General features: G+C 34.1%; 1 protein-coding gene across 1 annotated transcript in view; it reads right to left on the bottom strand.

Moving 5' to 3' along the window:
* BRWD3 (bromodomain and WD repeat domain containing 3) overlaps nt 1–17,550 on the bottom strand; it is a 182,680-nt gene that overhangs the window by 12,140 nt on the left and 152,990 nt on the right. Inside the window, exons 32-38 of the mRNA XM_049766589.1 lie at nt 16,441–16,566; nt 16,270–16,348; nt 5,760–5,816; nt 4,524–4,664; nt 3,533–3,607; nt 1,913–2,065; nt 348–511 (exon numbers count right to left, since the gene is read on the bottom strand). Coding sequence (XP_049622546.1) covers nt 348–511; nt 1,913–2,065; nt 3,533–3,607; nt 4,524–4,664; nt 5,760–5,816; nt 16,270–16,348; nt 16,441–16,566 — 795 coding nt within the window. The remainder of the gene's footprint in view (nt 1–347; nt 512–1,912; nt 2,066–3,532; nt 3,608–4,523; nt 4,665–5,759; nt 5,817–16,269; nt 16,349–16,440; nt 16,567–17,550) is intronic.

Genomic DNA, 17,550 nt, shown 5'->3' with positions numbered 1-17,550 from the left:
ACACTGAAATTCAATCTTTAATTTCTTTTTTTGTTTTGGTACCACATCCACTGGTACTCGGGCATCATTTCTGCCAGAATTTGGGAAACCATGCATAGTACTAGGAATTGGTAAAAGGTAGACTACATGCAGCCTAAAACTGTCTTTCATTCAAATTTAAGAAAAGGTTTTGGTAAATAAAAATTACATAAACAAAGTTCTGCGATACCAACTCCAATTTTAAAGAGGTGAAATAATTTGGAAAAAAATCGGGGAGTCTTGGGATTATTTCAAAATGATTCACAACACTTAAGGAACAACATAAATAATGCTTTGAAAACATGTACTGCTTCAGCAATATAGTATACCTAGGAGCTCGGCTACTAGATGGTGAACTACTGCTACTTCTTAGACGTTTTCTATACCGTAGCGTTCTCTTCTTCTGACTCTGGAATGCTGACTTATATTCAGAGATGATATTTTTAATATGACTTTCAAATAAAGCAGACAATCGCAGTGTCATGCTATAAATCTGAAAATGAAAAAGTAGTCTTATTTACCAATTACTTTAATTATATAAAAATAAAAGCTAGAAATGTATTTGTACTGATGTGACTATAATACTTCCAGATAAAATATGAGCTGTTCCATATAATTAAAAATATTCCTGAAGAAATCATATAAGAAACCATTTTTTTGTTGTTTTAAGATCCCACCCAGTGGTGCCCAGGGGTTACTCCTGGCTCTGCACTCAGAAATTGCTCCTGGCAGGTAGGGGGGACCATCTGGGATTCCAGGATTCAAACCACTTTCCATCATGGATCAGCTGTATGCAAGGCAAATGCCTTACCACTGTGTTATCTCTCTAGCCCCATAAAAAAACATTTTTAACTGAAAGTTAACACTTTTAAAAATAGTATTCAATGTTTTGATAGATAGAAAAAATTATTGTATATTTCCGGTGGTTATTTTAAAGAACATTTAACATATGTACCAAATACTATAAAAACTGTTTCCAACCAGCAATAACATATGATAATGCTTATGTCTTTAAAATATAAAGCAATTGTCTTAAGAATATTAAACCTATGTAAAGATGTATGTAAATGTGGACAATAATAAAATTATTGTATAAATTATTAAAATAATTAAATCAGTTAGAAATAAATACCTATTATACAATTGTCTTAAAATTAACTAGATAGGGGGCCGGAGAGATAGCATGGAGGTAAGGCGTTTGCCTTTCATGCAGGAGGTCATCGGTTTGAATCCCGGCACCCCATATGGTCCCCCGTGCCTGCCAGGAGCAATTTCTGAGCCTGGAGCCAGGAATAACCCCTGAGCACTGCCGGGTGTGACCCAAAAAAAAAAATTAACTAGATAGTAGATTAGAAAATTCAAATTACTATTTTTGCTCTAGATCTTTAAATGTTCTGACAAAACATGAAAAGTTTTTTAAAGTATATATAAACAATACATGGTTCTCCATCTATTATAATAGAGCATAAATATTCTGAGCTAATCCATATGTTCCATATAAATGAACTTCCAATCATTTTCACTTGTCAGATAATTTTGAGACATATGAGAAATTATTTAAATTATTACTTCTCCTTTCTTTGATCTCTTGTTTTGACATATAAATATTACTAAAGAGTAAAGAAAAGCTATGAGGAATAGAGAAGTATTTAATTTCAAAATGATCATGGCTAAACATATTTATGCATGGTTAGTAAAATGCTATAGGGGACATAGTTATGTTCACATTTTAGTAACTAAAATAGAATCATGCTATATGCTTATTTAGGTATTTTAAAACTGATGAAAGAAAACTGCCTGATATATAATATATATCACTGTATCAAAATGCTTAAGATACTTAGTCCACCCAATACTGCTTTTTTCTTTTTTTCCCAATACTGGTTTTTCATACCCTTGACTTTTTGTTAGAGGTATAAGCCTTGGAGTTGTTGAATATTTGTTGAACATCCTTATAAAATTCCAGAGGACTACTATAGTTTCCTGCTTCCAAAGTTTCTCTTACAGTGCTGAAGTCCATAGGAGTGTCTATAGCATCTTGACAACCCTTTAAAGAAGAATTTAGTATACACATTCAAGATGTTTACAATACAAAATACAATTGAACTGGGTTCTTTAAATCTCTATGTGAAAGAAATATATTGTTTTTCAACCTCCGAAAGACAACTTCCAACCATCCACCTATTTATATGGGCCTCCCCAGTGGTGCTCTGGACTAGTAGTGCAGACCAGACCTGATAATTTGGTGCTGCATAACTGCTCAGATTTGTGTTCAGGGACCCAAGTGGTGCCAAGCATTAAAATCATGATCTTGAGTGTACAAATAATGTATTTGATCTCTTTATGCTATTTCCCAAGTCTCTGCAAACCACCCATTTAATAGAGCTTTTATGATGTCTCAGGATAAAAAATGCAGGGAGTGCTTTAACTATCATCATGCAATTCTATTTTGCTTTCACCAGACGTGGTGGTACTCAAGGTTTACTCCTGGATCACTCTTGGCAGACGCGGGGAAATAGGTTTTGCCAACAGTGGGATGCTGGAGAATGAGAAGCTGGGGACTGAATCTGAGTTGGCTGCATGCAAAGAAAGTATATATATATATATATATATATATATATATGTATTATATGTGTGTGTCACAATTTAGCTATTTATTTCCAAGATATTCCCAGCTAGGATGGCATTCTACTATAATGTCAATAGCCAATGGTCAAAATCAAATTGGTCATATCTGAGCTTCCCATACTTTCTTTGCTGTAACATTTTTGCTTCAAAGTCCAGAATTATTTTGATTTTAATTAAGGGGGGTAGAAGATTTTACTTTAATATAAATTTCAAGTTTACTTAAGATATTTTGAGGAGTAGCATATGAAAGTGCACATCACAATTCCCAATAAACATCACAGTCAAAAATACTGTAAATGTTATATCTTTCATCCTATCATTAAGAATTAAAAGCACATCTTTTTAATTCAAGGAAATGCCAAAAGTACAGAGGAAATGTACTTCAAAGGAGGAAAATGTGTTTCTTAAAGTATAAGAAACAATAATTGCTAAAATATGTGTAAATATGTAAATCTGCCTAAATAGTAGCAACCAGAAGTACATTACAAATAGCATGGCTCATGAAACAAAGGTTTTTATATAGGAAATACTGTTACATCTTTGTGTAATATAATGATCAAAATTCAAAAGACCCAGGTAGCCTGCTGTATGAAGATTTTAGTGAGAAAAATCATCTACAAAATATAAATAAATATATTATGTAATTGATGTTTTCTACTCTGGTAAAGTATCTTTAAATGTGTTAGTTAACAACTATACTGATACTTGTAGAAGATGGAGAATGCTGTTTATAAAAAAACAATACCCCCAAATCAAACAAAAATGAACAGAGTTTTAAAAATGTTTAGAAACAAAAGATTCACTTACAATATGTAAACATTTTAAAACTATGTAAAATAGTAGTAAAAACATAAGTATGTCTTTTAAAAAACCCTACTAGGTCTACCTCAGAAAGAGATAAATTTTGTTGTCTTTCTGGAATAGGTGACTCTGAGTATTCTCCTTCTTGCTCTTGATGGTCCTATTAGGATGAGAAGATTTATTTATTTATAGTCCACAACCACAGATTATCAGCACTTACAATTAATTATAATCTAAAGATCAAATATGCCTAAATAGGCCTGGTGTCTTAGCTGACTGTTTTTAGATAAAAAAAGAGTTCTTCTATATTCATTAATTTACCTTTTCTTGGAAAAACAACCTATTTCATTTAAACTCTCTATAACCAAATAAAGGAATCTTTAATGAATATGATTTAATTTGTCCATATTTTTGTATTTTTACCAATTAGAATCTATGTATGTTGAAGAATATAGATGCTTCTCAAGTTCAGGAACAATGTAATATATTTCTTAAATATTGCTATAACTTTTCTTTGAAATTTTTTAATACAATTGCTATATAAGGTAAGGACAAGGCTATTCTATATAAGTAATACCTAGAAAATAAATCCTGTATTTTTCATGATTTTATTTCTCATAAAATATGTATATAGGCATAATAATTATGTAATCAGGCTAGATAACTTCTAGTATAAACAGTACTGACATATATAATATATGTCAGCATTTATATATATATATATATATATATATATATATATATATATATATATATATATATATCCTGCAGTATACAAAAATGAATAGTTAACAAAACATATTAAATGACCCAAAATGAAAATAGGAAGCAATCCCCAAAATAGTCAAAATTGACTTATAATGTATAATTTACATATGAAGCTACTGACAAACATTTTTCAATGCCCTGTTCATACAACCCACTTTCAAAAGCAAACGAGAAAGAAATAGGAAGGAAAGTAGGTGGAAAGAAGCACGGAGAAAGGAAAAGAAAGTAGAAGTGGCTTTCACTGTCTTAGCATGTATCTTTATGGGGAATTACTTTTTTTGTAATCATTTAAATAACTGAATGCCTACTAGGTAAGAAAGATGATCAGCTGGCTGTCGAAATGGCTCTGAGTCTTCACGTTCATAAATGAGGCTTAGCAGTTCTTTGCACTGTTTTCTCCAAGTATCGGGATTGCACTTCAAAGTCTGTCTTCTGCCTCGGCATTTTGCCTGTGGATTTTAATAGAATTAAATCTAAAATCTTTCTTTAATATTTTTACCAATTTTATCTTGTTATACAAATTTTACAGTATCTATGTAAAATATATTAAGTTTCTTAGATGAAACAGCATTTTTCCTGGCCAAATTATATCAACAAAAACAAACTAGATAGATTTACGGATATAGCAAGAATTCTTGTATTCAGATTTTTTATTCTAAGAAAATTTTAATCTCAACCAGAGTACAGGGCAATATTTTCTAATATGAGGTTAATGACTATAGTATAACATTTGAAAATAATTAAATTTTACAGTGATACCCCCTTTTTCAAAATAATACTGAATAATAAACATATAAGAATATATCTATCACTAAATATGTATCAAAATTTTTAGTAAATCATGTGGTCATAATAAATCTAACCTTCAACAATTTATGCATTTTAATGATTTTCAGTATTTCAAAGAAAATGTTTTACTTATAGAACAAATATACAGCTAATCATCATAGAGGTGAATTGTGCATAATAGAGTTAACATAACAGACCTGTTGCAATCTTTAGGACGGCTTGCTTTCAAAGTTAGCCTTTGAGGTTATATCTGGAAACTTGGCACTTGAACTGTTTCCCAAAAACAAAGGTGAGTTTACTGTACACTCACTGTGTTCAACTAACGTGATTTGTGCTGAAAAACTATTTTCATATGTTTTCCAGTTTTATGGGAGCCTAAACTCCAGGTATATGCTAGTCATTTTATTAACATAACAAACTGCCAATAAAATCCTTGGGAAATGAGTCTCAAATGACACACATATTACTATATTTCCATTGCTTAGGTATGAGGAGTTTCAGAGTGGCCTCAGGTGGTAGAGAGAAAATAAAGAAGGCTACATATAAATTTTTCAGAACTGCCTATGACTTGTGCCCTATGGCTCAGTTCTGTATTATCACTGTGTCACCATAATAACTTATGCAATAAGTAACAAATGTAAAATTACTGAGTTCTGTGTGTCATTTTAAGTAACTCCAAATAGATAGTTGTTATTAGGAACCCCAACAAGGAAGCCTGAATATTTTCTTCTCAGAAGTTCATTTATTCCACTCACTCTTCTTCCAGATGAAGTACCAGGACCATCTGAATCTAAATCAAGTATTTCTGTATCCTAAAATTAAAACAGGAGGGTGACAGATGTTAAGCTATATTAGCAGTCATATGAGATTTATAAAGAAATGGTAAAAAGCATTAACAATTAACTGCCTCTATGGAAAAGGCAGGATAACAAAGAGTGGAGGGAAATTTAATTCAAATTTTCCGTATAATCTGTGTATGAGATAATAGTGTCTGCATTTATATTATAGCTATATTTTACTATTTTTTCCTTTTATGCTTTATTTTATATTTTATAAAATTTTTAACTGAGTCACTGTGAGATACATAGTTACAAATTTGTTAATGATTTGAGTTTCAGTCATAAAACATACAACGCCCTTTTCCAGTGCATATCTCCCTCCCTCATCTGCTTGCCTCTGTGACAGACACTTTTCTTCTCTCTTTTCCTTTTAGACACAATATTCATTTGAAATACTATTACTGAAGAGTAACATGTTACTGAAGAAGTATTATGCTTAACAATTTATATTCTTTCATTATCAAGTTCATGTCCCGAGTGATCATTTCCAACTATCGTTGTAATAGTGATCTCTTCTCTGCCCTAAATGCACTCTCCCTCTATTTGTGGCTAGCTACCTATCTTGGTTAGGTCCTCTTTGTCTCTACTGTCTTGGATATTAATACCATATTATATTTTATATTCCACAAATTAGTGGGATCATTCTGACTCATTTCACATGCATAAAAAGCTCCATATCCATCTATGTATAAGCAAGTTTCAAGACTTTATTTTTCCTATCAGCTGCATAGCAACATATTCCATTGTGCAGATGTACCAGAATATTTTTATCCACTCATCTGTTCTTGGATATTTAGGAATTTTCATATTGTAGTGGTTATCATGTTAGTCTCACATATTATTAAGATTATAAAAACTACTACATATGACAAGCTAACCTAATATACAATAATTATAAATTACTCATTATGACTCTTTTATGACATACCAATCTTTTAATAGGGAAATATGTATTAAAACTAAATTTTCTAGTCATTCTAAAAATAGTGAGGGAATAGAGTTAGGGCATAAAAGGGACCACCATGGCAGTAATACTTGGAAATATCACTCTGGCCAAGAACTAGATGGTGAAAGGAGGTAAAATGGTATACATGATATCACTTCAGTAACAATATTACTAGTTTCAGTAATATTGACACTGGTTTCAGTGTCTAAAAGAAAGACGAGAGAAATATAATAAAAGAAATGTATTATAAGAAATATAATATAAGAAAAATATCTGTTATTGATGCAGGTGGGAGGAGTGCAGGGGCAAGTAGGAGAAAAGCTAGGGACATTATTGGCAGAAAATGTGCACTGTTGAATGGATTGTTGTTAAACACTATACAACTGACAATCATGAACAACTTTGTAACTGTATTTCATGGTGATTCATTAAGATTTATTAAAACAAAAAATAAATTTCCAATCAAGTATCCCCTTGAGGGACAGGTTTTAATATAAAAAGACGAAGTCCACAGAAAACTATTTACCTTGTAATTTTGAAGCATCCTGGGCAAAAAAAAATAAATCCTAAAAAAGTAACTAAATGTAGGACATGAATTACTGGCAACTCTTTCTAATAGAATAAAGCTACTGAACGACATTTTAGTTTAGTTTTCTAGTCTGCCCCCATTATGAAGCCTATAGAACCCAATTCTATCAATTCTATTCTACTCTTAGGAAAGTAATTTCCATCGAATTTAAAAATAACTTTCAAAAAATGGGTATAGAGGGAATGTCACTCATCATCACAAAAGATATACATAGGGCCAGAGCAATAGGACAATGGGTAGGGCACTTGCATGTGACTGACACAGGTTTAATCCCTGTAATTCCATATGGTCCCCTAAACACAGCCAGGAGTGGGCCAAAGCAAAAAGAGACATATATAACAAGTAAACTGCATGGTCAACAGCAAAAGGCTGAAAGTTTTTCCTTTAATTCAGGAACAAGAATGCCCATGCCCACCTATCTTACATAAAATAATATTCAAAGTCCTAGACAGATCAATGAAGTAAGACAAATTGGAAAAAGGAAAGTACAAAATGGTCTCTAAGAGATGGCATGATAATTAAAAAAAAGAAAATCTTAAAGATTCAACCAAAAAGCTTTAGAACAAACAAATTCAGTATAGCGAGGGAGACTAAATTATTATATAAAAATCATTTCCTAAACATTAATAACAAATTATAAAAAAGAAATGAAGGAAAAGAAAAAGGAACAGTTTAATTTGCAAGTTTACCAAAAAGAATTCAATTTCTAGGGATTAAATTAATGAAGGTTGGGGCTGAAGTGATGGCACAGTGGTACAGCATTTGCCTTGCAAATGGCTGACCCAGAATAAACCATGGTTTGATCCCCCAGAGTCCAATATGGTCCCCGAAGCCAGGAGCAATTTCTGAGCACATAGCCAGGAGTATCCCCTGCGCATCACCGGGTGTGGCCCAAAAATAAAAAAAATCATGAAGAAGGTGGAAAATTTGTAAGCTGAAAACTTTAAGACAGATGGAAGAAATTAAAGTCACAAATAAATAGAAAGACAGTATTGGCTATAGATTCGAGGAATATTTTAAAGTGTCCAAATTATGCAATACAATCAATAGATTAAATATAGATCCTATCAAATATCAAAACTATTTTTTCCACAGAAGTAGACAAACAATCCTATAAGTTAAACTGAAACACAAACATGCTTATCAGTCAATGATCTTGGGGCTGGACCAATAGTATAAGAGTTAGATGTTTGCCTTCAAAGTGGCCAACCTAGGCTTGATGTCCTGGATCCCATATGGTCCTCTGAGCACTATCAGGAATAGTTCTTTTTTTTTTTTTTTTTTTTTGGTTTTTGGGCCACACCCGGTAACGCTCAGGGGTTACTCCTGGCTATGCGCTCAGAAGTTGCTCCTGGCTTGGGGGACCATATGGGACACCGGGGGATCGAACCACGGTCCGTCCAAGGCTAGTGCAGGCAAGGCTGGCACCTTACCTCTAGCGCCACCGCCCGGCCCCAGGAATAGTTCTTGAGGATAGAGCTAAGAGTGATCCCTGAGCATTGCAGGGTTTAGCACAGACAAAACAAACACACAAAATATAGCAAAGCTGGTGGAATGACAGATACTAAATTAAATATATATTACAAAGCAAAAATAATCAAAGCATGACAGCATAAAATCAGAACAGATCAGTGTTAACAAGACTCTAAAATAAATATACATAAAAATTAACAACAACAAGAGGGCCAATAATGTAGAATAAAGTAAAGATTTTTTGTTAATAAATGGTGCTGAGAATCTAGAATCACACAAAAAACGTCATAAAATAAACTTAACGCATATTAACAATCTAGACAAAATATTTGAAACCATAAAATTCAGAAAAAAGGTCTCTTGAGAGTGGTCTTGCAATCACTCTTAAAATTTTACAAAATTCTAAAGCAATCAAAGACAACCAAATAGAAAATAAAGATATACAGTGAGATAGTATAACATGCCTTGCATGTTGCATAATCCAGTTTCAATCCGTGGCAGTACATTTGGCTTCCCAATCACTGTCAGAAGTGATCCATGAGCACTGAGCAAGTAATAAACCCAGAGCACCATCAAGTGTGGCCTCAAATTAAAAATGCTTCACCTAAAACACTGCACCCAGCTAGATTCACTTTCAGGTATGAAGGAAGTATATGTAGCTTCACAAACAAAAAAAAATAGCTCTGAAAGTTTACAGACCCAAAACCAGTCAGTCTTAAACGAAAAACAGGAAGATCTCCTTTAAGACAAGACAGTCTAGCAGACACAAGAAACTTCTACACAAAGAAGATACTAAATCTCATGACAATCATCTATTTCAACGTCAATGGAATAATGCACCAATTAAGAGACACAGAGTGGCAAAATAGATTAAAAAATTGAATCCAAGATTCTGCTGCCTAGAAGAAACACATCTGAAGAGTCAGAATAAACACAGACTCAAAATCAAAAGCTGGAAGAAAATCATCCAAGCATACAACTCCCTTAAAAAGCTGGAGTGGCCATCAGATGACGCAAACCTTAGACTCAGAAAAGTTATAAGGGACAAAGATGAACATTTTGTACTAATCAAGGGATATATACAACAGGAAGAAAACATACTCCTAAACATATTCTCACCCAATGAGGGAGCAGCAAATTATTTATATCAGGGTAGAAACTCTAAACACAGTAATACTCAACATATATTCGGGAGCAGTGCCCAAAATACATGAAAAAGGAACAACACAAACTCTTGACTACACAGTATACTACAAAGAAACCAGCAACAGTAGAAACAGCAGAATAGAGAGAACAGGTAAGTAATCAGCCTTCTACTACAAAGGCCCATAATAATCCCTTAGAGATCATATACAGGATCACAGGTAAAGAATACCATGGGAAATCACTGACTCCAAAGGAAACATCCTATAACACTATGTTTTTTTAATTATCTTTATTTAAACACCGTGATTACAAATATAATTATAGTTGTATGATTACAGTCATGTAAAGAACACCCCCCTTCACCAGTGCAGGACTCCCACCACCAATTTCATTGAGAAACAATGATGCAAAGAGGACAAGGTAAAGATACAATGAAAGAACAATCGCCCATAAACAGAGTTCTCAGAAGAAATCCCCTTGCTGACGCCTAAATATTGAACATACAGTCAAAAAACATTAAGAAAAATAAGGCAGAACCCATGTACAATTACTTTGTCCACAAGTCCCCAGATTGTAGGACATTATAACATTTCTTAGTAGTACACAAAGCAATGTAAAGCCATGAGATTTATGTGACTCCTTAACCTTGAAGGCATAGTATTTTTATATATTCATGCACATACATATTAGTTTAAGTTAACATCAAAAGTTTAAGAGGTTTTTTTTTGGGTTATTCAAAAGGGCACAGTAAAAACGGTGTTAGAGTGGCAAATATTGTTTGCATAGGCCCACCAAAATATGTGGGTCATAGAAAGGAATAGCCTTGGTTTAAATACAAGGAGACCCTACCCCTGAAGTTTCCTGGCATAAGACCAACTCTAGGCTCCAGGCAAACTAGTTTATTCAATCCAAGTCATTGTCTGTAGTGCCAATACAGTTTTATTTTTCACGCAGTCCTATTGTTGGCATCAGATTTCTGTATTAAAGATCCTGGAATCTGAACATCCTACATTGACGTCAGGCTGGTGTGGAGTATCTTCTAGTTTCACCTCACAATTAAGGGGCAATACAGCAAGCCCTGTCCAGTAAGGAGGTCATTGTTCTTGTTAAGTCTTTTCAGTGTTAAGGGAAGTCTCTTTCGAGTAGATCCATGTCAGAGCAGCTGTAGGGTCTTCCCTTTTAGAGGACTGCCTCCAGGTGATGTCCATAACACTATGTTTTAATGCCTTAATCTTATTATATTTAAAATAACCTCTCAGCTTTTCTGTCCACAGGTATTCTTGGATACAAAGGGTGGACAAACTAAGATGGCATCTCAGGGCTCAGTCACACGAGATACCATACCCAGCTTGCACTACGAGAATGTCCTTAGAAAACTCTTTAACATACACTTTATCTCTAGGTTATACCTTCTTTTAGGATTTGAAGCATATGACCAGTCAGACCACCAAAGCAGCAACTATGACATACAGACTTATACTACAGGCCCTACTCATCGAACACATTCAGGCAAACTATCATTCCCTTGCTATTTTCTCCTCTCTTCTCACTACTTTCTTTTTTCTTTTTCTTTTCTTCTCTTCTCTTTTCTTTTTTTTCTTTTCTCTTCTCCCTTCTTTCTAATGTATTTTCTCTTTTCTTCTTCCTTACCCCTTCCATATACTTTCCACTTTCCCCCCTTTGGAAACCAACAATCCCGTCACCCCTCAATCCTATCCAGACCTCCCACCGTACTAAAACTCTTTACCCTTAGTTCTTAATCCATTAGGCATCAAGACTGACCTCCTGCTCCAATGAACCAATACCCAGCACCCAAGCGAAGAGACACCCAGTCAAACCCACACCTCGCCCCTCCGCAAGAAAAGGCAACCAACTCCCCGGCGGACTCATGCTGCATGGCCCTCCCTACCAAATCCCCCTACCGTGGACTGTCACTTGAAACTGGACTTAGCTCCAAAAGTATCCCCAATGCAAGAACTCCTACAAGACCTCCCTTTCACAAATCCTTTGCCAATCTCAAGAAGGTCAGGGGGAGTGAAGAAAAGGTAGCTGGGAACCCACACACCACAAGAAAATCCCAAAAGACAATGGGGAAACCTATACTTCCAACATAAGTATAAGACTGGTATTACACCACCTCTTTACCTGCTTTTCCCCAAAAGTAAGGTAGTCTCAGACATCATTTTGTTATTTTGTTATTTTGTTAATTCATTTTTAAATGTTTGTTTTACATATACACATGTGAGCACATATACTTTTATTCCTATTTTTATCTTGTTTGGATGTGTGACCTGTTTCTGTTTTCTTCTCTGTCCACCCTCAAATGCACCGACAATACAAAGTAGCACCATTTCTCCCTGCAAAGGCACACTAAAAAAAGGGGAAATCTTACACATAAAAAAGAGCTCTTACCTACTAGAGATAAGAACTCATACTTGTTTACAATACAGGCATATCTCCCACCTTGAAAATATGTCACGCGGACCCAACTTAGACCTCAGGTGAATAGACACCATCCGTCCAGCCTTGAACCCTGGATCCCAGACATAGAATCGACAGTTCTTCACAACAGCTACAGGAAACAAACCCCATCTGGAACATCCTTAATACCACTGGGCCACCAACAAGTGCCAGCTCTAATATGATATTCTGACAACAAAGAAAATGGGAACCACTTGACCTAAGAAAAGGTTATCCTACCTCACCAGCTAACAATAAGACAAAATCAGAAGACTTGTCACCCTTTGGTCAGTCCAAAAGCCAAGACCCCGATTTACAGATGACTGGCTGCTATAACCATGACTGGACTGAATACATCTTGAGACAAATAAAAAAGCCCTAGTCTCGGGTTTGAAATACGACCGCACAACAAACATGATCCCCAGTTCCAAAGGCCCAGCAGAGACAATCACAAAGGAATGGGGCTTCTGGAAACACAATGAAAGACGCTATCCTAGGTTCCATCCCAGGATCAGTGCAAAGACCAAGATCACCAACCACAGAAGATAAATTAAAATGAACTAAGGGAACAGAACTTCTAGAACCACAATGAAAGACGTCATCATAAGTCCCACTCCTGGACCTGTGCAGATACTGAGTTCTCTAGATATAGAGGTCTTATCTCATCACCCAGGATGGAGCAGAAGTTTTCCAAACACCACAAAAGCACCACCGGTAGAGTAAATGAACCTGAACGGAGTCTATAGTTAATCCCATGACAATATACCCCAAGGGTGGAGAAACCCCATAGCACTAAGGCCAACTGAATTCCTTTTCGAATGACCCCAATATTTACTGTGCCAATGCAGGAGGGGAAAAAAGGCAAAAAGCACAAAACATTTTTTATCTTTTATATATTATTTTTCTTCGTTTATTAATTATTATTATTATTATTGTTTACCTATCTACTTTTTGTCAATTTCTTTGTTTTGGTGTGGTTATTGAAGTTGTTGTCCCCATTTATATTTATATTGTTTTTTTTCTTCTTTTCTTTTCTTTCTTTAGGTGCTCCGCCATGTTTTTTAACTCAAGACCATGGCTTTTTTTGTGGTGTCTATCGTTATCACTGGAGTGCTCACTGGATATTTGACAATTCTTTTTGTACTGTTGGGGTGTTCCACCTTATTTTTCTCCTTCATCTCTCAAACCAACGATGAGAGCCTCTAGAAGGATTCCGCCCATTTTCAGCATATTAGACTTTTACCCCAGTTTACTACTTTTCTCTTCTTCAAATAAAACCACATAACTTGAACTATGTAGTCCTTCCTCCCAGTTAGAGGGGGAAATAAGGGAGGCACCAAGACCAAAACTTCTAAGTAGTAAGCTAGGTACAGAGGGGACCACATATTCTCGTAGCCCCGGAGGTGAGTAGGACGAACACGGAGGGGTAGGGAGGACAAACCGGTGATGGGAACCCCCTGATTTTATGTAAATATGTACCCATAATATTATTGTCAACAATATGTAAACTACTATGATCAGAATAAAAATTATATTAAAAAAAGAAGAAATACAGATGGCCAAAAGGCACATGAAAAAAATGTTCCACATCATTAATCATCAGGAAGATGTAAATCAAAACAACTATGAGACACCATCTCACACCACAGTAAATGACACACATCACAAAGAACAAGAACAATCAGTGCTGGCGGGATGTGGGGAGGAAGGAACTCTTATTCACTGTTGGTCAGAATGCTGTCTAGTCAGCCTTTATGGAAAACAAAATGGAGATTCCTCAACTGAAAATTGTGCTCACATATGATCCAGCTATATCACTCCTAGGGATATACCCTAGAAACACAAAAATACAACAACAAAAATCCCTTCCTCATACCTATATTCATTGCAGCACTATTTACAATAGCAAGAATCTGGAAATATCCAAGATGCCCTTCAACAGATGAATGGCTAAAGAAACTGTTGTACATATATTCATTGCAGCACTATTTACAATAGCAAGAATCTGGAAATATCCAAGATGCCCTTCAACAGATGAATGGCTAAAGAAACTGTGGTACATATATGCAATGGAATATTATGCAGCCATCTGTAGAGAGGAAGTCATAAAATTTTCCTATACATGGATGGACATGGAAATTATTATGCTGAGTGAAGTAAGTCAGAGGGAGAGAGATATACACAGAATAGACTCACTCATCTTGGGTTTTAAGAAAAATAAAAGACGTTATTGTAATAATGTCAAAAAACAATAGAGATGAGGGCTGGAAGGACTGGCTAATGATATGAAGCTCACCACAGAGTGGTGAGTTCTGTTAGAGAAATAATTACACTGACAACTATGGTGACAATGTCAAATGAATGAGATAAGTAAAACGTCTGTCATGAATACAAGCAGGGAGGAAGAGGAGGGAGTTGGGGGACATTGGTAATGGGAATGTTGCACTAGTAAAGGGGTATACCAGTTATTATTACTTCACACCTGTTAGAAATGTCAAAGACAAGATAAGTGTAGGTGAAGATATGGGAAAAAGATCCTTTATGCACTCTTAGTGAAAATATAAATGGTACAGCATGTCATGAAAAACTATATTAATATTCCTTAAAGATTTAAAGAACCACATGTTCCAGATAGCCCACTTTTAAAGAAAATGGTAATAAGATTTAAAAGAGAAAGTTGTACTTACATGTTCAATGTTCACAATAATCAAGTTAATAAAAAGTCTAAGTCTGAGTCAAATAATGAATGCATAATGTGCTTTAATATTTACCTATACTATGGAATATTATGAAAGCTTGAAAATGAAGGTGAAAGACCTTGAAAGCACTATACTAATGAAATAAGTGATATCTCTTGTAAGTGGATTTTTAAAAAATCAAAATTAACAGAAATAGTACAAAAGTGAGTGCTAGAAAGAATCTGGTTGATGGAGGGAAAAGACAGAGGTTGATTAAAGGTAAAAATGTCAGGAGATGAATAAGTACTGAGAATCTCATATCAAATGTAAAATATGGTAACTATAAATAATAATATTGTATTGTATACCTGAGAGTATAGTATTAAAATGTGTTTTAATTATAATATTAAAATATAGAATTTATTCTTACCACCCCAAATATAAAAAATAAAGTATATAATATTCACAGCAGCATGATTCACCCATCCCCAAGATAAACTGTTTCCCACTAAAGATTTTTGAATTATCATTTCCACCTTTGTTTCATTCTCCCTTTGTTTTCTTCTTTTCCCCACATCATAGCATTATTGGTCACAATCAAACTCAGCTTTATAAAAATTATGGAAAGATATAGAAGCAAATTGGATAAGAGATAAGACAGTAGATTACATTTTACTAAGATGGTTTTGCTTGTAAGTTTTAATAATAAAAATCAAATAGCAATTTTCACTCAGCTATTAAAATTTATGTTTTGAAAACTTAATTTCAAATATTTATTTTTATACATTCTGTTCAAAAATGAAATTTTAGTAAAAATTCCAACTAATTTTTTTTAATATAGTTAGTCCTGTCCTTACAAAGGGCTGAAAAATGAAGTGCTGATTTCCTGTTGCTAAAACCCACTAATTAAAATAGGGTGACTAGCCATCTTTCTCTGACTAAACACTGTAGCACTATGACATTTTTTTGGTATATACCATCTAAATAAAAGTTAAATTTTAACATAAAAGCATATGGGTTATTATAGCTTTTAGAAATTAGCTTCATTACTTATAGTCATTTATATCACTTATACTTAATATTTACTGTTCTTAAAATAGCAAAGTAAAATCACTAATCATGCATAATTCTTACCTCCTCTGCATCAGTATTGTTTAATTCTTCTACTTTAACTTTATTATAAGTATCCAATATATCAGTACAGCTCTGATCCCTAAGAAACAAGGTAAGTCAAATACACTTTAATAACTAAAAAATCAATTTATGATTTAATCTAAACAGATAAAATTTCCCAAAATATCTTACCCAATAAACCGAAGCAAGACATCAGTTACAATTTTGGCTGCTTTAACTATAGGACTATCTGGTTCATTGAAAGTCCTGGCATTATGCTCAATGTAGCGTACCTCCCACATTAATGCTGATATCCTCCTATTTAAAGAAATGCCCTTTGTTAGTCTAGGTTAATAAACTTAAAGCCTATTACAGGAATATGCAGCAAAGAACAACTAGGCTCTTAATCATTTGTTGAAAGTATTTGTATATATACACATATGATAAAGTTAGCTCCGTAACTATATATACTAATACATGAATATATTTACATTTGAAGCACATAAAATTCAAAACCATTAGACTGCATATAATCTGGACATAAACTGACCCAGGACATTATATATGCATAAAAATTGATCTGACCAAACAGTGCTTTTATAAAGCACCAAAAGAATATTTTCAGTTTTTAGGATGAGATGAGAAAAGCAAGAAAATAAGGATCAGGTTTCGGAAAAGAACATTTTTATTTTCTCAAGATATCTATATTTAACTAACAAGACAAATAATTTATATATTACTGAGGTAGCATGGTTCTGAATAGTGCTGATATTTATGCTTTAGTTGTACAAAGTTAGTGTACCATGCCCACAACTATGATGCTCGTCCAAATCCTTTCCTACTGTTCCAGGAAAGTGACTGATTTTTCTGATATATAAAATAGTGGATTTATAATGATTTAAAATATACCCAACTGGTTGTATTTATAAGTTCATGGAATAATTTTGGTTATAATACAGTAAACTCAAAGATGAGAGGTACAAAAAGAGCCTGAATACAGGCTGAATACAGGGGGCATTTTCCTTATATACAAGTGGACTTAGGTTTGATCTTAGGTACTCCCTATGATCTCTGCCAGGACTACTCCCTGAGCACAGAGCCAGGAGTAAGCCCTGACACCATTAGGTGTTGCTCAAAAAACAAACAAACAAAAAAGAAGACTGATACCAAATACTGCTTTCCACAGACCTATAACCAAAATAAAGGACAACATAATCAGACTGCTTTCTACATCTATTTCAGATGTGATAATTAAATCTAATTATCTGCTATCTAGCCCCCCAACAGGACATTTAAACATGC

The sequence above is a fragment of the Suncus etruscus genome, chromosome X, assembly GCF_024139225.1.
Source record: "Suncus etruscus isolate mSunEtr1 chromosome X, mSunEtr1.pri.cur, whole genome shotgun sequence".
In the NCBI taxonomy this organism is placed as follows: domain Eukaryota; kingdom Metazoa; phylum Chordata; class Mammalia; order Eulipotyphla; family Soricidae; genus Suncus; species Suncus etruscus.
This window is presented reverse-complemented; position numbering and strand designations above follow the sequence as displayed.